The sequence below is a fragment of the Myotis brandtii genome, unplaced genomic scaffold (assembly GCF_000412655.1).
Source record: "Myotis brandtii unplaced genomic scaffold, ASM41265v1 scaffold194, whole genome shotgun sequence".
NCBI classification, from domain to species: Eukaryota; Metazoa; Chordata; class Mammalia; order Chiroptera; family Vespertilionidae; genus Myotis; species Myotis brandtii.
Genome location: NW_005357232.1, coordinates 262,126 through 285,168, shown reverse-complemented (window position 1 = coordinate 285,168; position 23,043 = coordinate 262,126). Strand labels below are relative to the sequence as shown.

Sequence of the window (23,043 nt, the reverse complement as noted above, 5' to 3'; positions counted from 1 at the left end):
ACATAGTTGCTTAGAGTTGCAGCTGAGAGGCCGGCAAGGCAGGCGGGGAAGGTTGGAGTCCGCTAATCACTGGAGCAAGCAAGCCTCCCTGTTCGCTTCAGTGCATGGCTGCCGGCCGCCATCTTGGTTGTCAGTTAATTTGCATATACTCACTGATTAGCCAATGGGAAGGGTAGAGGCCGTACGGCTAATTACCATGTTTCTCTTTTATTATATAGGATAGTCTAACCCAGCCGTGGGCAAACTACGGCCCGTTTGAAATGAATAAAACTAAAAAAAAAAAGACCGTACCCTTTTATGTAATGATGTTTACTTTGAATTTATATTAGTTCACACAAACACTCCATCCATGCTTTTGTTCCGGCCCTCCGGTCCAGTTTAAGAACCCATTGTGGCCCTCGAGCCAAAAAGTTTGCCCACCCCTGGTCTAAACTAATAAATCTTTATTAAAGTACATTACTTTCTTATGATAAAAGTCACCCTTTTTAATGTGTATAGTTCTTGACATTTATACCTACAGTCACATAACCCATCACAATAAGACATAGAAGAACATTTTTATTACCCCCAAAAATTCCTTTGTTCCCCTTTGGAGTCCACCCTTGCCCCTACCTCCTATCCTCTAGCAACCACTGATCTGTTTTCTGTCCTTATAATTTTATCCTTTACAAAATATAAATATAAATGGAATCTTGGGTCTATTTCTGGACTCTGTTCTCTTCCATTTATCTGTATGGCTATCCTTTTGCCAATACTACAGTGTCATTATTTACTGTAGCTTTTTAGTAATACATATAGAATACTTTATTTTCCTCATGTATTGATTTTTCCCATGATATGAAATAAGTTAGTTCTTAAGTTACTGTAACTCTATGAGCCTCACTAGGGTCATAGACTATTCCCTTCAATGGACTGTCAAACCATTTTAGGCATCACATCAACCATGCCTGCACCCAGAGTAGGCTTATTTACTTTGTTTTTTCCTCGTGACCACCATTACAACTTAGGGGACTCACCTAGGCCCTGACAAGGAAAACCATCTCTTTTTCTAACTTGAAGAACCTTGTCAAAGGTTCACTAAAAAGCTTCCTCATGGAACCCTGAGCAATACCGTCCTTGGATGTGATACCCAGGCGCTTCAAAAGTGGGTCCATTTGATTCCTTGCATATGTTTGTGAAGGTCATATCACTAATTACAGATTCTTTTTATCATTAGAATACATAATTACCTAACAAGTTTTGATATAATTTCCTGTAATTGTTCCTCTTTAGAAACACTGGTTTAGTTCTATCAGCCAGTAGTGAAAGTCAGCCTCCAGTTCTTTTGACACCATTTCTGTTTGCTACCAATATAGACTTGGTAACTAAGCCTGATTAAGCTTCACTTTTGGACAAAAAAATTTTTTTTAAATAACATAATGTAAAATTTACCATTGTGACCCTTTTAAGTGTATAATTCAGTGGCATTAAGTACATTCACAGTGTTCTGTGACCATCATTACTATTTCCAGAACTTCTTCATCATCCCAAGCAGAATCTCTGTACCCATTAAGCAATAAGTTACCATTTTTCCCTCATTCCAGCACCTGTTAACTTTTATTCTACTTTCTGTTTCTATGAATTTGTCTATTCTAGATACTTCAGATAAGTGGATTCATACAACATATGTTCTTTTGTGTTTGGCTTATTTCAATGAGCATAATGTTTTCAAGCTTCATCCATGTTGTAGCATGTATTATTAGCCTTTTATGGCTGAATAATATTCCATGGTATGTATACATACCACATTTTATTTATCTGTTGATGGGCACTTGAGTTGTTTCTACTTTTTGGCTATCCTCCTATATAATAAAAGGCTAATATGCAAATCGACCAAACAGTGGAACTACCAGTCGCTGTGAAGCACACTGACCACCAGGGGGAAGATGCTCAATGCAGGAGCTGCCCCTGGTGGTCAGTGCGCTCCCACAGGGGGAGTTCCGCTCAGCCAGAAGCCCTGAGTTGGGCTCACAGCTGGCAAACGCAGCAGCAGTGGCGGGAGCCTCTCCCACCTCTGCAGCAGTGCTAAGGATGTCTGACTGAGGAGCGGGCCTAAGCCAGCAGTCAGACATCCCCCAAGGCTCCCAGACTGCAAGAGGGCACAGGCCGGGCTGAGGGACACCCACAAGTGCACAAATTTTGTGCACGAGGCCTCTAGTTGTGAATAATGCTGTTATGAACATTGGTGTACAAGTATCTGTTGAGTTCCCCTTTTCAGTTCTTATGGTCATATACCTAGAAGTGGAATAGCCAGGTCATATGATAATTCTGTGTTTAATCTTTTTAGGAACCGCCATATTGTTTTCCACAGTGCTGCACCATTTTACATCCCCATGAGTAGTGCACAAGGATTACAGTTTCTCTACATCCTTACCCACAATTAATCATTTTTTATTTTTTTAAAAATATATTTTTATTTCAGAGAGGAAGGGAAAGGGAGAGAGAGATAGAAATATCAATAATGAAAGGGAATCATTGATTAGCTGCCTCCTGCACGCCCCCTACTGAGGATCGAGCCTGCAACCCGAGTATGTGCCCTTGATCAGAATCAAACCTGGGACCCTTCAGTCCGCAGGCCAGCGCTCTATTCACTGAGCCAAACCAACCAGGGCCATTTTCCTTTTTTTAAAAAAAATTTTCTTTCAATAGTCATGATAGTGGGTATGAAATAGTATCTCACTGCAGTTTTGATTTTGTATTCCCAGTATGACTAAGATCCTGAACATCTTTTAATGTATTTATTGCCCTTTGTATCTTTTGGGAGAAATGTCTGTTCAGGCCCAGCCAGTGTAGCTCAGTGGTTGAGCGTCAACCCATGCACCAAGAGGTCACTAGTTCAGTTCCTGGACAGGGCACATGCCTGGGTTGCCGGCTCGATCCCCAGTTGGGAACAAGTAGGAGGCAAGCTGATCAATGATTCTCATCATTGATGTTTCTCTCTCTCTCTCCCCCTGTCCCTTTCTCTCTCTCTAAAGATCAATAAAAACATTTTTAAAAAAGAAAATAAGCCGAAACCGGTTTGGCTCAGTGGATAGAGCGTCGGCCTGCGGACTGAAAGGTCCCAGGTTCGATTCCGGTCAAGGGCATGTACCTGGGTTTCGGGCACATCCCCAGTGGGAGATGTGCAGGAGGCAGCTGATCGATGTTTCTAACTCTCTATCTCTCTCCCTTCCTCTCTGTAAAAAAATCAATAAAATATATTTTTTTTAAAAAATTTAAAAAAAAAAGAAAATAAATGTTTGTTTGGGTTCTTTGCCCATTTTTGAGTTGGATTGTGTGTTTTCTGTAGAGTTATAAGAGTTCTCTACATGTTCTGCCATGTCTTTGTCTTATTTGTGAATCAGGGTAATGTTAGTCTTTAAGAATGAGTTAAGAAGGGTTCTCTCCTCTTCAGTATTTTGGAAGATTTGGGGAAGAATTAGTATTGATTGTCTAAATACTTAGTAATTTTACCAGTGAAGCCATATGGTCCTGGTCCTGGGCTTTTTTTTTTTTTTTTAAGAGAGAGGGTAAGGGAGGGAGAGAAAGAGAGAGCGAGCAATGTAAGAGCGAAACATTCATCGGCTACCTCTTGTAAGCGCCTTGACCAGGGGTTGAACACGCAATCTAGGTATGTGTCCTGACTAGGGATCAAACCCACAACGTTTCGGTGTATGGGTTGACACTCCAACCCACTGAGCTACATCAGGCAGAGCCTAGGCTTTTTAAAAAATTTTTATTGGGAGGTTTTAGATTACTGATTCAATATACTTGCTAGTTATAGATCTCTTTAGATTATCTATTTCTTCTTGAGTCAATTATGATAGTTTGTGTGTTTCTAAGAATTTGTCCATTTCACCTAGGTTATCCAATTTATCAGCATATAATGGTTCATAGTATTTTCTTGTGATCTTTTTTATTTCTGTAAAATCAATAGGAGTGTCCCCACTTTCATTACTGCTGTTAATAATATGAGTCTCTCTTCAAAATTCTTTTTTAAGAGCAAATTATAAAGGAGCCATACATGATACTTATAATTTAACCTGTATAAGTCTCAGAGTGAGAGGAAATGAATGAAGGGCAAAGATAAGATGTTTTGAGTGCTTTGAATTCCACATGTCAACATTTTGCTTATTCTTAAACTTGGGTGCTGTAGAACCAGTTGCTTTCTTCTGTTTGGGTGTAGTGCAGAGTTCCTAATAGGAAATCCGTAGTCCTGATTCTCTCTGTACCTGACAGCAATATTAGATGTTGTAGAGGATACTAAAGATTGTTCTCCTGAAAGAGAATAGAAGCGTATTCTACAATGTACAGAAATGAAAAGTGCTATTACCTTATTAAAATCCACCAGCTTCCCACAATGAACCAACTCTAACAAACCAACTCTGTCTTTCTGGAATTGTATGATTCTGTTTATTTGGGCTGTGACAAAAATTCATTTTGAAAAAACATGCAAAAGGGTAAATTATCAGTTTATTGAATCAAAGGAAAGATTAACCAGCTAATCCTGACATGGTAAGGTGTAGCTACATCTAATGAAGAACAAGAATAAGAGAACTGATTACCTCTAGTAGTACCTTTGCCATCTCTCCTCTCTTCTCCTTTGTAGGCTTTCTTTTCTCTCACTGCATACTGGCCCACTCCATGCGGCAGGGACCCTGGGTGCCAACAGGACCAGAAATTTATAGATTCCATGATAGCAGGGAAACTGATTTTTACTTTTTAGTTTCCAGATTTTAAAATCTTAGAAAAGATGTACTGGCTTAGCTCAAGGTGCCCACCCAGTATCAACTAACTATGACCAGGGTCTTGTGGGAATATGACAGCTCTACTAGTAGCTACTATATGAAAGAAGGTGGGGTATGGGAAAAATGAATTTCTCAGGAGAATGGGGTTGGTGAAAGCCCACAATACTAGTATATAAAAACTTTTTTATGGCAGGAGATGACCAAATGAATGATACAGTGAGCAAATTTTCTATTCTTGAGCTACTTTTTTCTCTAGAAAATAGAAATTTACCCATTGGTAATATACTGATATATGTGCTTAAGATATTAATAAAACCTCTGGATTGCCTAAGAGTTGTAGAAGTGCCATAGATACAATTCCAGCAATGCACGCGTTTTCTCTCTCTCCTTATTATACCCTGCTTTTACTTGTGATGGTGTTTATTTAACAAGTTGAGATGTATTCCACATACCATAAAATTTACGCATTTAAAACGTATAGTTCAATAGTTTTTATCATATTCATAGAATTGCACAGCCATCACTAGAAACTAATTTTAGAACATTTTCTACATCCCAAAAGGAAAGCCCAGGCCCATTAGCAGCCACTGCCCTTTGCTCTCATCTCTTACTCTTCCTTTTATTCCCCCAAGTTCCTGGCAACCACTCCTCTACTTCCTGTCTCAGTGGATTTTCCTATTCTGGTTTTATTTTGTTTGATTTTTCATATAAATGGGATCATGTACTATGTTTGGCCTTTTACATCTGTTTTCTTTCATTTATCATATTGCTTTCAAGCTTTATCCATACTGTAGCATTTATCAGTACTTCATTTCTATATTTTTTTCCATTGTATAGATATTCCACATTTTAATTATTTCAGTTGAAAATTAGCACAGTAAAATAGGATTGAGGAATATTTTTATTGTGATGAATGAGTCTGAAACTGCAGTGCATAAAACCCAGATAGAGTGGGCAAAGGTAAGGGAAGCCAAAATAGGGGTAATAAAGTTAGTGAATAGGAAGCTTTCCAGAAATCAGAAATCACAACAAAAGTTTCAATAAGGCCCTGGCGGCATAGCTTTTGGTTAGAGCATCATCCGGATTTGCCAAGGTTGTGGGTTTAATCCCCAGTCAGGGCACAGTTGACCAATCACTCTGGCCAGTTGCTCAATGGTTAGAGCATCGGCCCTTGGATCCAAGGGTCCAGGTTCGATTCCAGGTCAAGGGTACCTGGGTAGCAGGCCCAATCCCTGCCTGACCTGGGCAGTGTGCAGGAGGCAACCGATAGATGTGTTTCTCTCTCTCCCCCCTCCCTCCCTTCCACTCTCTCTAAAAAATATCCTCCGGTGAGGATTAGCCAAAAAAAGAGTCAACCAATGGCTACATAAGTAAGTGGACCAACAAATCTTTCTCTCTCCCCCTCCCTCCCTTTCTCATCCTTTATTCTCTCTCTAAAAATCAAAATGTTTAAAAAAATGTTACAGTGAGAATGAAAAAGATTGTGATCAGGAAATTTTCAGAATTTAAAATATTGGAGGCTTTGAAAAACTTTTAAGGCCCAATCTGTATAATGAGATATTATGAATTTGATTTTCTAAATAGTAACTTTAGTTAAAAATAAAATTGCCAAGAATCTTGATAAATTGACCTTTGAAATAATTTTGTATTATTTTAAACTAGAGGCCCAGTGCATGAAATTCGTGCACTGGGGGATCCCTCAGCCCGGCCTGCACCCTCTCGCAGTCCAGGAGCCCTCAGGGGATGCCCAACTGACAGCTTAGGCCTGTGAGTCCGGCTTCTGGCACACTGACCACCAGGGGGCAGCTGCATTGAGCGTCTGCCCCCTGGTGGTCAGTGCGCATCATAGTGACCGGTTGTTCTGCCGTTGGGTCAATTTTCATATTAGCCTTTTATTATATAGGATTATAGCCAACCGTTGCTTAAATTGAATGTTACAGATGTTCTTTTTTGTAAAATTGGTTACATCAATCAGTCATAGTTTCCATAAAACAAAATAACTTTTCAGTTCACAATAATTACATCATTTGAAATGTTTGATTTTAAAATGTCAAATTATTTGCATTTTTAAATGTATCATTTTCTTTCAGGTTACAGTGTAGGATTTTGGAAGTCCTCCCTCCGTCACATCAGAATGGTTTTTCTAATGGACATGTCAGTAGTGTAGATGGAGAAACTATTATTATCAGTGATAGTGATGATTCAGAAACACAAAACAGTTCTTTTCAAAATAGGTAAGTGATTTTTATTCATTTTAAAATGTATATCAGATTGGCTAATGACATACCATTGAAACAATTTTTTCTTTAATCCCTCCCTTCTTCTTTTCTAGTCATATTGTGGTATACTATTCAGCTAAACAATGTGTTTCCACAACGTGTTAGAGTTTATAAAACTGAAACGTAGTTAACTCTAGTTAGCAGCTTAAGAGCAATTGAAGCTCATCTCATTCAATTATATTTACACATTCCGCTTTTGTTTACTTGGGGAAATTCATTCTGTACTTTATTAGACTTACTCACTTTATGATACATGTGGTAAAGAAATTCTGTAACTTCCTGAAATGCATTCATTTGGCAGCCTTATTCTGCTGAGTGCTCTTAGAGAAAAAGCACACACACACATCTAGATTAGCACTCCCTGCAGGTAAATTTAAAATCTCTGCTGAGTCCTCAATTGATTAAGTGTCTTAAGTGTTTTAGCTCAGTTCCCTCCTGTTCTCTACAACTACCTAATTCTTCACTGCTTCATTCTGTTCCTGCTCTACCTTTTAGGAATCTCAGACGTAAAAACGCTTTCTCCAGCCTTTTCTTATCTTTTTCTTCCCTCTTTTCAGTGAATAGTACCATAATCAAATAAGAAACTGGAGGCCACTCTTAAATACTTCCTTTAACTCCTTTGCTCCTGAAAATGCTAGTGACAGGTTCTATCCCTCAAAACCTTGTAATTCAAGTTCTTGTTTTGTCTGATTCGAACTATTGTATCCATAGCTAGAATTTGAGCATTTACTGTGTCCTGGCACTGTGCAAAGTGCTTGATTTGCATGTTTGTCGGCTCTGAAAGAGTATTGTTATTTTTACTTAACAAGAATCTGAGCCTTAGAAAGGTTAATTGGCTTTGCACGAGGTCATCTAACTAATACATTGCCTGACAGAAAAAAAACGATTTTGGGGTGAGTGAATGAAACGTGATATGGTCCTATATAAGTCTTTTGATACATCTCATTTTTTTCTTGAGTTGCTGTTAAGCAGAAAAAGAAATTAATAGATCACTTGTCTGTGTGTCTTATTGAATACATAGTTTGGCGTGCAACATTAGTGGATATTGTGGTAGTTAATGTATGTTCTTTAGCAACTCTGAAAGTAGTTCATGTGATTTTTTTTTTTTTTGGACTATCACAAAGATTGTAACCCTTAGATTTAGTTATATATTAGATAAGTCTTGAACAGTTAAATACAGATTTTGTATGTAAAAGATATTTTTTAAATTGATGTTTAAATGTGGTAAGCATTTGTTTATCTATTTTTTTCTTTTTAAAATAATTTATTTAAGATTATTTTATAGTAACTTTTACTATACTCTTCTAATTCTTTTACGTGTTTTGAGATGGGGAATGTCTAGCTTCTTAGGTTTGGCACTCTCTTATTCGGTGCATTAATGTCCTTTCCCTTCTTTTTAGATTTGAATAAGAGCTACCTACATATTTTGTGGCTAATTTCTTACCTTGAGTACAAAGCAAATTAATTCAGAATCCCAATTAGTAAGTGAATATTTTGCCTGTTATATGTAGCATTTAGAGGAGTATTTCTATTGGTCAATCTCACTTGTGCCACTTATAACAAGCTCATTACAAAGTGTAACTGGATTTAGCCATAGGAATAAACACTTGATATAGGAAAAATGAGTAAGCTGGTCTATTATTTAGTCATAGATATTTTTAACCAGTTTGTGATTCTCAAAGAATCTGAGCTTTCATTATACATCAACATCATAAAATGCCAGGTTGTTTATAGATTGTTACTGCTATATCCTGAGATATCAGGAAGGGTGAAACATAGACATCTGTGGACCTTTACTCTGTTGAGCTATTTTTTGTTGTTGTTGTTGTTAATCCTCACCCAAGGATATTTTTCCATTGATTTTTAGAGAGAGTGGAAGGGAGGGAGGAAGAGAGAAAAAAGAAGAGAAAGAAACATCAATGTGAGAGAGACACATTGATTGGTTGCCTCCCACACATGCCCAGATGGGGCCTGGAATCGAACCTGTAGCCCAGGTACTCGCCCTTGACAGAATCGAACTGAAATCCTTTGGTGCTTGGGCCGATGCCTGACCACTGAGCGTCACCAGCCAGAGCATCTGTTGAGTTATTTCTATTAATTCCCTAACTTAAGTGATTTACTTCTTGGTTGTTCCCTCCAAACAAAATGTAATCTGGATTTTCTTATGTTTTAGTAGGTGGCATTTTCCATGAGTTAAACTGTGTAACAGCACCCACATATGTTGTCTTATTTATTTCTCAGACCCATTCTATAAGGATAGGTAGTCATATTCTTATATCATTGAGGAGAAATAGAAGTTGAGTTAGAAAAGTATCACATAGTTCATAATACCTGCAAGATATACTAAAGCAGGATATTGGAAATAAGCCTAGGTGCTCAAAATGATCACCAGCATTTTGTGGGAGAAAAGGTGAGGCAGATGGAGAGAAAGAGAGAGAACATGTATAACATAATCACTTGCCATTTTAACCATTTTAAATGTATAATTTAGTGGCATTAATTACATATTTTCATATAAGTGGGATCATACAATATTTGTTCTTTTGTGTCTGGCTTATTTCACTTCATATTATTTTTTAAAGTACATCCATATTGTAGCATGTTGAAACTTATAACTGAATGAATGAATGAATGAATGAATACACCCTCAAAGTGAAGAAAAGATAAGTTGATGGGAGTGGAGGTTTTAAATGTGTACTTCTTTGCCAATTCTTAAAATAGGATAAACTACATTATCTCTACTTTTGTTCTTGAATTACAAAGCTATGAAGAGGAAAGTTTAAAAGCAAATATAAGAGCTATTTGTTTGTTTATTAATTTAAACTAAACTGGGTACTTTGTGCTAAGTCATCTCTAACTATTTTCTTCACCCAAGGAAAATTTTATCGAATGAGAAATTAGAGTATCTACCTAACAAAATAGTGCTTTGTACTATTCTGGCTAATAGAATGGTAAGGAATATCAGTAACATTTAAAATTCTAGTTAAAATTAAAATACACAGCCCTGGCCAGTTTTTTCTCAGTGGTTAGAGCATTGGCCCAGGGACCAAAGCATCTCGGGGGTTCCATTCCCGGTCAAGGACACATACCTCAGTAGCAGGTTCGATCCCTGTCCCAGTCTGGGAGAGTGCAGGAGACAACCAATCGATGTATCTCTCTCACATATCTCTTCTTCCCATCATTCCTTTATTCCTCCTTCCCTCCTTCTCTCTCTTTCTCCCTCCCTTCAAGCTCTCTCTGAAGATCAATGGAAAAAATCTTTGGGTGAAGATTAAAATAAAAGAAAATATAAAAATATTTTAGGCCCTAACTGGTTTGGCTCAGTGAATAGAGCGTCGGCCTGCGGACTGAAAGGTCCCAGGTTCGATTCCGGTCAAGGGCATGTACCTGGGTTATGGGCACATCCCCAGTAGGAGGTGTGCAGGAGGCAGCTGATTGATGTTTCTCTCTCGATGTTTCTGACTCTCTGTCCCTCTCCCTTCCTCTCTGTAAAAAATCAATAAAATATATTTTTTAAAAATATTTTAGGTTCTGTTATAGTATGTTCTTAGGAACTAGATTTCTATTTAAAACCTCACCTTTCCAAATAAATTATTAACCAATTTATATCTCTACTCTTTTTAGGAAGAAACGAGATGCAATTGATCCCTTATTATTCAAGTACAAGGTGCAAGCCACTAAAAAAGAATTATTTGAGTGTGCTATTGTTAAAGCCACACAAATCAGGTAAAATTCAGTATCTTTTCTGTGCTGCTTTAAAGTAGTATAATTATGGTAGGTTAAGAAGATTTGATATAAAACAACTTGGAAGCAGTTGCTTCTTTTTTTTTAAATAAATGTACATTTATATGCTCATAGGTTGATAACATGAATCTTAATGGACTCCATGAGCCCTTTATTTAGATTTGTAAATAGTCTTCACATCTAAGAAATTATGAAGGATGCTATTTATGAAGTACTTCTCATGAGAGAACTCAATTTTCAAAGCTGAGAAATTTGATGGTGCTTAAAAATATGTCAGTCACATTTGTAATAATTTCTTCATTAGATACAAGCATCTGATCAGTCTTTTCTCATTTCTTAAGAAAGTTAAATAATTGAGTATCTTTAAAAATTCCTCTTTGAGACCTAATCAAAAAAAAGAGAGGTAATGAGTGGTTAACAAAAGAATCAGCACTGCACATAGGGAAAATTCCTATTTTTGCCTGCTGAGGTTAGGCTCTTAGTCATCTGAATAAGTTGATATTATCAGCCTACTATCAACTCGCCACATAGGAGTCCATCTTGCATTTTGTTTGATGTAAAGTGCTTTTACTTATTTTCTCATCCTTTTGTCCCATATATACTCGTGTGTTTGAAGAAAAGTGATAATATTTTTGGGAGGGCCTTTCACTTAAAAACTTTTTAATAGTTTATTTACTCATAGAAGCTTTTAATGTGGCTTTTTCTTGAAAGGAAGACATTGAATTGAATTAAATCATTATTCCAGAAACTTTCCAGAAATTCTTGTGTGTCATTTTTTTTTGTTTTGTTGTGGTTTTTGTTACTGTTGTAGTAACTCTTTTTTAATTTGGGAGCAAGGGAGAATAAAAAATAGTATATTATTTGAATTTTAAAAATTCTAATTCTCTTTCATTCTAATCCCATGAATATGTTGGCTGCCATATGAAGTTTAAACACAAAATATTTTAGAATTTGATAAAACCCATGTCCTACTCTATTCACAATATCCATTTGAATGTTGATTTACCTAGTGTTACTGATAAAGACTGCTGATTTTAATTTTTTAAAGAATTTTAATGGTGATAACTTGTAGGAATGATCATCTAATTTTATAAGATTTGGTTTTCTCTTAGTAGTATATTTTCCTTGCGGTTTATTTCTAAGTGGTTCCTAAGCAATAAATGCATATACTATTTTAATGGACTTTTATAATAGATCCAATCAAGTAGATGTTATAACATTCTACTAAGTACTTCTGTATAAAGTTTCTTGCTACTTCTACATAAATACTCTTAGAAAATGAAATGTCATTTTCCTAGGCTTGAAATTGAGGTTATGGATTTACAGAGATTATGAAGTTCAGATTGAATTCTTTGATCCTAACACTTTCCTCTCCTTTTTTCCCTGTTAGCCGGAGAAAACACCTATTTTCTCGTGATAAACTAAAGCTTTTTCTAAAGCAACACTGTGAAACACAAGATGGAGTCATTAAAATTAAGGTAATTAGAACAGTGTAATTATTTGTTAGAAAGAAGAAAAAAGGAGAAATGGATAGTGTGATTGTTATATATATAGGCTAAGCAACCATCCGACTGGCCAGTAGGTATGACGCACACTGACCACCAGGGGGCAGACACTCAATGCAGGAGCTGCCAAGCTGCGGTGACTTGGCAGCAGCGGTTCTCGGGAGGCACACCTGGGAACCAGAGAGGAGGGAGGCCAGTTCCTTGCAGTACCATGTGATTCCACCTTTGGCCATGGGTTGTGTTGTTGCTGGGGCACTGTCGGCCTGAGTCTGGTTTATTGCCAAGCTGCGGTGACTGCAGATGCCCTTTGAGCCGCAGCACCACCCCAGGTGCGGCCAGAAGGGGAGAGACCGCGGGAGGTTGGCTCCAGGGCATGTCCAGCCTGTCTCGCCCAGTCCTGTCCAGCTGTCCACCTTCTAATTAATTTCCTTTCAGTGTGCACAAATCCGTGCACCGGGCCACTGGTAAAGTTATTGCAGAAATGTTCATTCAAAATTGGTTAAAAATAGCTCTTTTTACCTAGAGCCAATTTTTAGTAATTTTCTTTACATACTAGAGGCCCGATGCATGATATTCATGCACTCGGGCGGGGGTGTGTCCCCTCAGCCCGGCCTGCGCCCTTTAGCAGTTCGGGAGTCCTTGGGGGATATCCAACTGATGGCTTAGGCCCACTCCCCACTAAGCCACAATTGGACATCCTTGGCACTGCCACGGAGGCGGGATAGGCTCCTGCCGCTGCACTCGCCAGCCATCAGCCCGGCTTGTGGCTGAGTGGCGCTCCCCTGTGGGAGTGCACTGACCACCAGGGGACAGCTCCTGCGTTGAGCATCTGCCCCCTGGTGGTCAGTGCGTATCATAGCAACTGGTTGTTCTGCCGTTTGGTCGATTTGCATGTTACCCTTTTATTATATAGGATTGGATTAAATACTGTTTTTGCAATTTCTAGAATTGCTACATGGTATAGGTACTACCACTTTTTTTCCTGATAAAAATGATTAACCAGGTGAGAATAGAAGGAAAACTTGGAAAAGGAAAGGTTGTGGGGGTGGGGTAACTATAATTTTCTAATAGTGTGGTTATGGCTCACAAAAATAGATCAAAGAACAATGCTGAAATAGATCCTACTAGATAGGAAAACAATATATATAATAAAAAGAACATCAGAGACCAATACTAAGATTATAATTTATTCATAACTGTTAAAGGAGGACAAATAAAGTTTATAAACCTCACATTGTACACTGAGTAAAAAGTTAAATGGTAAAACTAATTCTTTAGAATGAGAAAAACACAAGCAGCACTGTGGTGTTGCCAGAGGGAAGGGAGTGGGGGGGAGAAGGGGGTCCTAATATATGGTGACCAAACAAGATTTAACTTTGGGAGGTGAACACATGGTACAATATACAGATTTTGTAATATAGAGACCCACACCTGATGCCTATATGATCATATTGACCAATAAATTTTTTATTAAATTTAATAAAAAATTAAAAAATAAAATTCATTTATCAAAATACTAAAAAAAGATGGTGAATGATTAAATTACTTTATTTTTTATATTACTACTAGTGTCCCGGTTCACGGATTCATGCACATTGAAAGGAAATTAATTAGAAGAAATACTTTAATATTGCTATTTGCCTTTTCTCTATAATAGAAGTGTCAATATAGAATAAACTTGCTTAATTAGACCTGCTTTCTGATGTAGCTAAACTTTTTCCAGCCCAGTGAAGCACCCCAACTTCTCTTTCAGGTAATTGTCAGCAACACAGCAGTAAATATCAATACAAAGCAGATTATTATTATAGATCGTGCAGGGAGAACAAAGGGTAAAATATTTAACTGCAGCAGTCATTTTCAAGGTCCACCATTTCTTACTTTTCAGTCGGATCAAGTTTCTAGACTTTCTAAATCTCCATTTTCCGCCTAATGAAAAGAAAATAGGATTCTACCAAGTCTCCAATCTACCTACTCCAGGACTTCTATGAGGATAAAATGAGATGAGGCATGAGAAAATGCTTCACAAACATATGGTTAAACTGTAAATGTTTGCACTGGCTATAAAGCAAGTTGTGTTCCTGGGCTGAAGAAACTGCAAGGAGGCTAGTCACTAGGGAGAGGAGGCTGGGCGTTGCTACATGACGTCATTACGAGGCGCCCACAGCAGCCCACAGCAACCCTTTCTAGGCTGGGCTGGGCTGTGGGCCGCATTTTGTGCCGTGGGGTCTTGGCAGTGTTGGCTGCAATTTGGTGGGGTGTCACTCTGGGGTGGTGGTGGTGCCTGTGTCCCACTTGGGGGAAGCCACGTATTGGTTTGTCTGGTGCCGTTTATTTTTAAATGGCCAGTGCATGTCATGGTAGCTCCTGCATTGAGCATCTGCCCCCTGGTGGTCAGTGCACGTCATAGCTACTGGTCAGATGGATGAACACTTTAGCCTTTTATATATATAGATAGATTACTAGTTGATATATTTTAAAATAAATTTGACTAGTACTAATTTGAATTCACATTCTGTAATTTATCTATGATACCTTGGGTAAGTAAGTAAAATAACCTTTTGGGGCTTCACTTCTGTCTTCCTCAAGTGATGGTAGTAATATTTGTCACCAGATCAAGGGTTGGCAAACTAGCACCAGTGGGCAAATACCTGCTAGCTGCCTGGTTTTATAAATAAAGTATTTTTGGAGCACACATATAAAAAGAGAGAAATATTTAACACACATTGCGATAAATGCTAAATCTAAGTAAAAAAGCAATAGAATGGGTAAGGGAGATGTATTACATGCATCATAAATCAGTGATTGTATGCTAAAGATTGATGCATTTCATTATATCTAAATGTTACATCAAAAGAAAATAAATGAAAAAATAGATTAGTAATCACTAGAGACCAAGATAGATTACAGGCAGTCCTTAGGTTACGTGGGACTCGACGTATGTCATTTCGTGGTTACGTCACCATCTCCCATTTATTAAAAAAAAAGTTCTGTCATTTCAACGTATGTACATATCTGCTTTGTTTTTTATTATTTATTTACCACAAGTAAAGGTCAGGAATTGTTATCTTTCTTTTAAATTTTTTTTTATTGTTTCACTTCATTACTGCTGTGTATGTGTTCCATGTGAGTGACATAGGTGCTTATGTAGGTGGGTTCCAACTTACGGCCAAAATCGCGTTATGTTGTTCCCGATGTCCGATGTAATCCGAAGACCTGCTGTATTTATTAAATAAAACTGGGCCCTGCCAGTGTGACTCAGTGTTTAGAGCATCGACTTTTGCACCAAAGGGTCTTGAATTTGATTCCCAGTCAAGGGCACATACCTGGGTTACATGTTTGATCCCACACACATGTAGGAGACAATCAATCAATGTGTCTCTCTCACATTTATGATTTATCTTTCTGTCTCCCCTTCCTTCTACTCTTTCTAAAAATCAATGGAAAATAAATAAAATAAATCTGGGACATTTGGTTAACTAAAAAAAAAGAAAGAAATGAAACAAATCTTAATGTTATGCATTCTCTTTTTTTATTTTTCTCTTATTGATTTCAGAGAGGAAAGTAGAGGGAGAGAGAGAAAGAAACATCAGTAATGAGAGAGAATCATTGATTGGCTGCCTCCAGTCTTATTGTTGAATAAGTGCTATAGATGTCCCCTTTTTCTCCCCAGTGACCCCCTCCACTCCGCTCCTGCCCCCCCCCCCAATTATGCTTTATCTATGGCATTGAATATCAGATAGCCACATAAAATAATGCTTACAAGAAGTTAACAATTTGGATACTTGTGTTAAGTGGCTAGAACAGTGTCTGGCGTTTGGTAGGCAGTCAGTGAATATTATGTATGAATAGCTGTATATGTGTATTGTAAATAGCCAGTTGACTAATTCCTCTAATTTACAAAGATCTCTTATATATCAATGAACAAAAACAATCCAATTGGAAAAAGTAGTGAAGGACATCAGCAGTTATTCTCCAAGGAAAGTAAGCATTCAATAAACATGGAATGAAGTTCAACTTTACTTAATAAATAAATGAAAATTAAGGTGACAGTAAACATTTTTCTCTTAGAGTATAATGAAAGATTATTAATGGATATCTGGTGCAAGCACATGCATGTACACACACACAGAGAGAGACACACACACACCCTCGACAAAGCACAGTGATATTCAGTGTGGTAAATGTAGACTGTTTTAGGAATGCCTGCAAATATGCAAATACACAAAGATACTGGTATTTATCTGTGAATAAGGAACCTTAGTAATTAATACATTAAAGCCTATTTTGACTTCTTTTAATATATATATTTGAAAAGAAACTACGTGCCTTATATTCATACTTACAGGGAAATTCTATATATTCAGGGGTTATTTAAGTGGGATAGTAGACAACTATCTTAATGGAATCTGTGTAAAATCTTAATAGATTCTTGATTTCTGATGGCCAGAACTAATTGAGTTTTAGATGTTAAAAGCTATGTTCCAGCCAAAATGGAACTGTATAGAAAATTGAATTCCCAATAGAAGTGTTTTGTTAATAATTTGAAGTTGTGTATCATTATATTCTTACACATTTCCTGAAAGATATTTTTGTAAATGGCACATTTTCTTCAAGAGAAAGAAAATTCTTGGCTGGCTGGTGTGGTTCAGTGGTTTAGCATCAACCTATGAACCAAGAGTTCGCTGGTTCAATTCTTGGTCAGAGCACATGCCCCGGTTTTGGGCTTGATCCCCCATGGGCGTGTTCAGGAGGCAGCAGATCTATGTCTCTCTCTCATTTATATTTGTATCTCTCTATCCCTCCCCCTTCCTCTCTCTAAAATCAATTGTGTGTGTGTGTGTGTGTGTGTGTATAGATGGAGGGAGGGAGGGAGGAAGGGAAGGAGGGTGAATGATAATCTTGGCAATTAGACAAAAATAATCTTCAAAATTGCTAATAAAAAATCTAGAGTTGGACATGGATAAAAAAGGTGAAAAAGTTCTGAATACAAGGTGAAAGGAGAGAAACCCTTGGATTTATCAGTTATTCTAGAACCACACCACTTCTGATAAAAATGAGATTGATTTCTCTGAACTAAAATTCTGAGTTGAAACTTTATAGGAATTTGTCAGTATTTCTGCTTTTATCCAGGTCAACTTTAAAATTCAATACATAAAATCACCCCAGGGTAGGGGGGAGCTAAATGGTTAGCAGTTAGGAAATGGTTAAGAAAAATTTATTGGTTAATACAATGGATTTTAATGTTAAATATATGGATTATTTATTTACATAGAAAATCTCATACAGCCTAACCGGTGTGCTAAGTGGTTAGAGCATCAGCCCATGCACCAAAGGGTTGAGAGCACTTATCTGGGTTGTAGGTTCGACGCCCCCCTTCGCCCAGCCTTAGTCAGGCATGTGCAGGAGGCAACCAATCTCTCACATCAGTATTTCTCTCTCCTTTCCTCCCCCCCATCCTCCCTTCCACTCCCATTCTAAGAAAATAAATGGGAAAAAATCCTCAGGTGAGGATTAACAACAACAAAAAAAGAAAAAAAACCTCATACAAAATTATTCAAAAGCAAAGCAAATAAAAAATTATTCTTGTGTAAATGTAATTTTGAAATAGTTTTAGAATTCGAGAAACTGTTGAAACATTCTTCTTGAGTATTCATTGTATTTCAATTTTGTTTTTCTTCCTAGTAAAGCTAATTAATTATGCAGTTTTTTTTAAAGGAGAAAGTAAACTAACTAATATATATATTACTTCATAATAGCACAAGAAGTTTTAATGTTCTGGGCCTGGCCTAATATGTTAGTCATATGATATGTTAGAGGATATCCACTTGTGGTTTACTAATGTGTTATTGTATCCTATGTTGTTGTTTTTTATGAAGGCATCCTCTCTTTCAACATATAAAATAGCAGACCAAGATTTTTCTTATTTTTTCCCTGATGATCCACCCACCTTTCTCTTCAGTACTGCTAGCAGGAGAAGAGGGAGACCACCCAAACGAATATCTATTAGTCAGGTAAGTAGAGAATAGATAAAAACTACCTTGTAGCTCTGAATAAAACTATTTAAAATCAAGTATTGTTTAGCTCCCCCACCTCCATAGCCTGTAGGAAGGAACACATTCCTTTACACACAGAGAAAATGTGTGTACTATATGGTGATAACTGCCCAGCAGTGAGGTTTGTAGAAGCTTCAGGTGTGAATTTTAGACATGGCTCTCATGCCACAGGAATTTAATACAATGGAAGCAAGCATATAAGCAATTATTAAAATGTAAACCAGGAAGAAATAGAGGGAATAAATGATAGTATTGAAACATAAAGAGTATTTAATATATATGAGATAGTAAAGCAGGCTAGAGACATTATTTTCGCAAGAAATAAAGTAGAAATAAACGACATATTTTAACATTAGCCACAGAATGTTTCTGACATGTCTTTTCTCTACCTCTTACATAGTTGATGTCTATACCATCTAGTTTATAAGGATTTTTTTTTTTTTATCTAGTGCATATTTTTTTAAATCTCCCTTTATAGGTTACCAGTTGTTTTTTCTGGAAGATTTTTGGACTAATTTGTAGACTACAGAATTAGTTCTATGATTAAAGTTATTAAAAGTTACTATGATACTATGATTAGGGTTATTAAAAATGCAGTTATAAGTCAGACTGAAAAGGACAAAAACTTATTAAGTGGAATATAAAACAAAAAGTAAGGTAAACTAACAAAACAAAAAGAAAATCATAGATATAGACAACAGAATGGTGGTTACCAGAAGTGAATTAGGTAAAGGGTGTCAAATATATGGTAACAAAGGAAGCTAGACTTTGGGTGGTGAGCACACAATAGAGTATACAGATATTGAATTAAAATGTTACTAGAGGCCCAGTACAAGAAAATTCATGCACTGGAGTGGGGGTCCCTCTATCCAGCCTGTGCCCTCTCACAGTCCGGGAGTCCTCAGATCAGTTATTCTAGAACCACACCACTTCTGATAAAAATGAGATTGATTTCTCTGAACTAAAATTCTGAGTTGAAACTTTATAGGAATTTGTCAGTATTTCTGCTTTTATCCAGGTCAACTTTAAAATTCAATACATAAAATCACCCCAGGGTAGGGGGGAGCTAAATGGTTAGCAGTTAGGAAATGGTTAAGAAAAATTTATTGGTTAATACAATGGATTTTAATGTTAAATATATGGATTATTTATTTACATAGAAAATCTCATACAGCCTAACCGGTGTGCTAAGTGGTTAGAGCATCAGCCCATGCACCAAAGGGTTGAGAGCACTTATCTGGGTTGTAGGTTCGACGCCCCCCTTCGCCCAGCCTTAGTCAGGCATGTGCAGGAGGCAACCAATCTCTCACATCAGTATTTCTCTCTCCTTTCCTCCCCCCCATCCTCCCTTCCACTCCCATTCTAAGAAAATAAATGGGAAAAAATCCTCAGGTGAGGATTAACAACAACAAAAAAAGAAAAAAAACCTCATACAAAATTATTCAAAAGCAAAGCAAATAAAAAATTATTCTTGTGTAAATGTAATTTTGAAATAGTTTTAGAATTCGAGAAACTGTTGAAACATTCTTCTTGAGTATTCATTGTATTTCAATTTTGTTTTTCTTCCTAGTAAAGCTAATTAATTATGCAGTTTTTTTTAAAGGAGAAAGTAAACTAACTAATATATATATTACTTCATAATAGCACAAGAAGTTTTAATGTTCTGGGCCTGGCCTAATATGTTAGTCATATGATATGTTAGAGGATATCCACTTGTGGTTTACTAATGTGTTATTGTATCCTATGTTGTTGTTTTTTATGAAGGCATCCTCTCTTTCAACATATAAAATAGCAGACCAAGATTTTTCTTATTTTTTCCCTGATGATCCACCCACCTTTCTCTTCAGTACTGCTAGCAGGAGAAGAGGGAGACCACCCAAACGAATATCTATTAGTCAGGTAAGTAGAGAATAGATAAAAACTACCTTGTAGCTCTGAATAAAACTATTTAAAATCAAGTATTGTTTAGCTCCCCCACCTCCATAGCCTGTAGGAAGGAACACATTCCTTTACACACAGAGAAAATGTGTGTACTATATGGTGATAACTGCCCAGCAGTGAGGTTTGTAGAAGCTTCAGGTGTGAATTTTAGACATGGCTCTCATGCCACAGGAATTTAATACAATGGAAGCAAGCATATAAGCAATTATTAAAATGTAAACCAGGAAGAAATAGAGGGAATAAATGATAGTATTGAAACATAAAGAGTATTTAATATATATGAGATAGTAAAGCAGGCTAGAGACATTATTTTCGCAAGAAATAAAGTAGAAATAAACGACATATTTTAACATTAGCCACAGAATGTTTCTGACATGTCTTTTCTCTACCTCTTACATAGTTGATGTCTATACCATCTAGTTTATAAGGATTTTTTTTTTTTTTATCTAGTGCATATTTTCTTAAGTCTCCCTTTATAGGTTACCAGTTGTTTTTTCTGGAAGATTTTTGGACTAATTTGTAGACTACAGAATTAGTATGATGATTAAAGTTATTAAAAGTTACTATGATACTATGATTAGGGTTATTAAAAATGCAGTTATAAGTCAGACTGAAAAGGACAACAACTTATTAAGTGGAATATAAAACAAAAAGTAAGGTAAACTAACAAAACAAAAAGAAAATCATAGATATAGACAACAGAATGGTGGTTACCAGAAGTGAATTAGGTAAAGGGTGTCAAATATATGGTAACAAAGGAAGCTAGACTTTGGGTGGTGAGCACACAATAGAGTATACAGATATTGAATTAAAATGTTACTAGAGGCCCAGTACAAGAAAATTCATGCACTGGAGTGGGGGTCCCTCTATCCAGCCTGTGCCCTCTCACAGTCCGGGAGTCCTCAGGGGGTGTCCGGAACGGCGCCACCCCCATCACTCTACCACTATGCTGTTGCATCTGGGCTGATCAGGGGATGGTGCTGCCCCCACCACCCTGCTGACGCCATCACCTGGCCTCCCTCTGCTGGAGGCAACTGGATGGGCTGATCAGGGGACGGTGCTGCCCCACCCCCACATCACCCCTCCGCCACCGCTGGTTGCCGCCCCCCACCCATCGCCGTTCCCTCCCTCTGCCCACTGGCATGCGCCTTGGCTGGCCTGGCGCCACCTGCTCACCAGCCCCGCCCCCCGCCGACTGGGTGTTCCGCTGTTCAGTCGATCTGCATATTACACTTTTATTATATGGGATTAATGGTATCCTAATAAGTATAGTTTTACTTTTATGCAAATATTTTTATTGATTTTAGGAAGAGAGAGAGAAACATCAATTTGTTGTGCCACTTAAAGTTCAGTTATGCTTTAGTAAAACCTCATTTTAATACAAAGAAAGTATAATTGAGGAGGGCTATTCAATATTTTGTTTTTCTTACTGTAAAAACAAGGCAGACTGTCAGTTTGTAGAAGTTGTGGTTCTACAACCTTAGTTTCTTGGTTTGTTTTTTAGGAGGCCAGTCTTGCTAATAAACAGACTATTGGAAATTATAGGAATAAAGCTACTAAAGAAAGAGACAAACTTTTGAAACAAGAAGAAATGAAATCACTGGGTGAGTTTTAACATTCTGTCCAAAATCTGATTAGATACAGGAAAGAATACTTCTCTGTGCCCGGTGGGGGGTGTTTCTAAAAATGCATATTTCTGGGGTCTTTAAAAAGCATAAATCAGGTTGTTGTTTTTTTCCTTTAAGTATCTATTGATTTTTATGATAAATGAGAACTCTGCTTATCTTAAATCTATTTCAAGGTATAGCGTATCCCATGTTAAACTGACCTAATGCTGAATTAAGCACAACTTGGAGTTTCTAGAGGTTACAAACTGTTTTGGGCCATTTTGTTTCAGTCCCACAGCCTTATAAAACATGGCTTCCCAAACTTGACTGTGCATATGAATCACTTGGGAACAGTATTACAAACAAAGATTCTAAATTGGTAGTTGTGTGTGACAGAAGAGATTGTGCATTTCTAAGAAGGTGATAACCTGGCTGTTGCTCTTAGGACCACACTTTGAGTAGCAGGGCTTTTAAAAGCAGGTAAATGTTTGTCCCACTGCAATAGTTTATCTTAAGCCCAGCCAACTTGCTTTTTTGGTTTTAATCACCTGCTGGCTCCCTTCAGGAATTTGTAACCCCTGTGTATCTCTGCTTATCTAATTTAACCTTAAATTATTTCAGGATTTTTATGTTACATTACAAAATACGTTGTTTTTTTGTCTGTGTGCAGTTCTAACTTTGACCTTCTTCACAGCTTTTGAAAAGGCTAAATTAAAAAGAGAAAAAGCAGATGCCCTAGAAGCAAAGAAAAAAGAAAGGGAAGATAAAGAGAAAAAGAAGGAAGAGTTGAAAAAAATTGTTGAAGAAGAGAGAATGAAGAAAAAAGAAGAAAAAGAAAGGCTTAAAATAGAAAGAGAAAAGGTATTCATTTAAATATATTAGCTATGCCCTGTACATATAGTTAATAGTGCTTTACACATTTGAATTCCTGGTTAATTTTCAAGTTCCTTTACCATTTGCATTTACATTTATAATTGTGTATAGAGCACTGATAAACAATATTGATTTACCTCCCTTTTGATTTGAAAAATTTAATGAATTATTTGAAGTTCAACATATGTACACACACACACACACACACACACACAGGATCAAGCTCACAACCCTGGCATGACCAGGAACGGTGTCACTCAACCACTGAGCCACAC

At 37.1% G+C, this 23,043-nt stretch overlaps 1 protein-coding gene across 1 annotated transcript in view; it reads left to right on the top strand.

Annotated features, from left to right (window-relative positions):
* Nucleotides 1-23,043, top strand: part of BAZ1A (bromodomain adjacent to zinc finger domain, 1A) — a 106,474-nt gene that overhangs the window by 33,811 nt on the left and 49,620 nt on the right. The window contains 6 exon segments of the mRNA XM_014538620.1: nt 6,857-7,000; nt 10,670-10,771; nt 12,180-12,267; nt 18,171-18,305; nt 21,793-21,892; nt 22,590-22,756. Coding sequence (XP_014394106.1) covers nt 6,857-7,000; nt 10,670-10,771; nt 12,180-12,267; nt 18,171-18,305; nt 21,793-21,892; nt 22,590-22,756 — 736 coding nt within the window.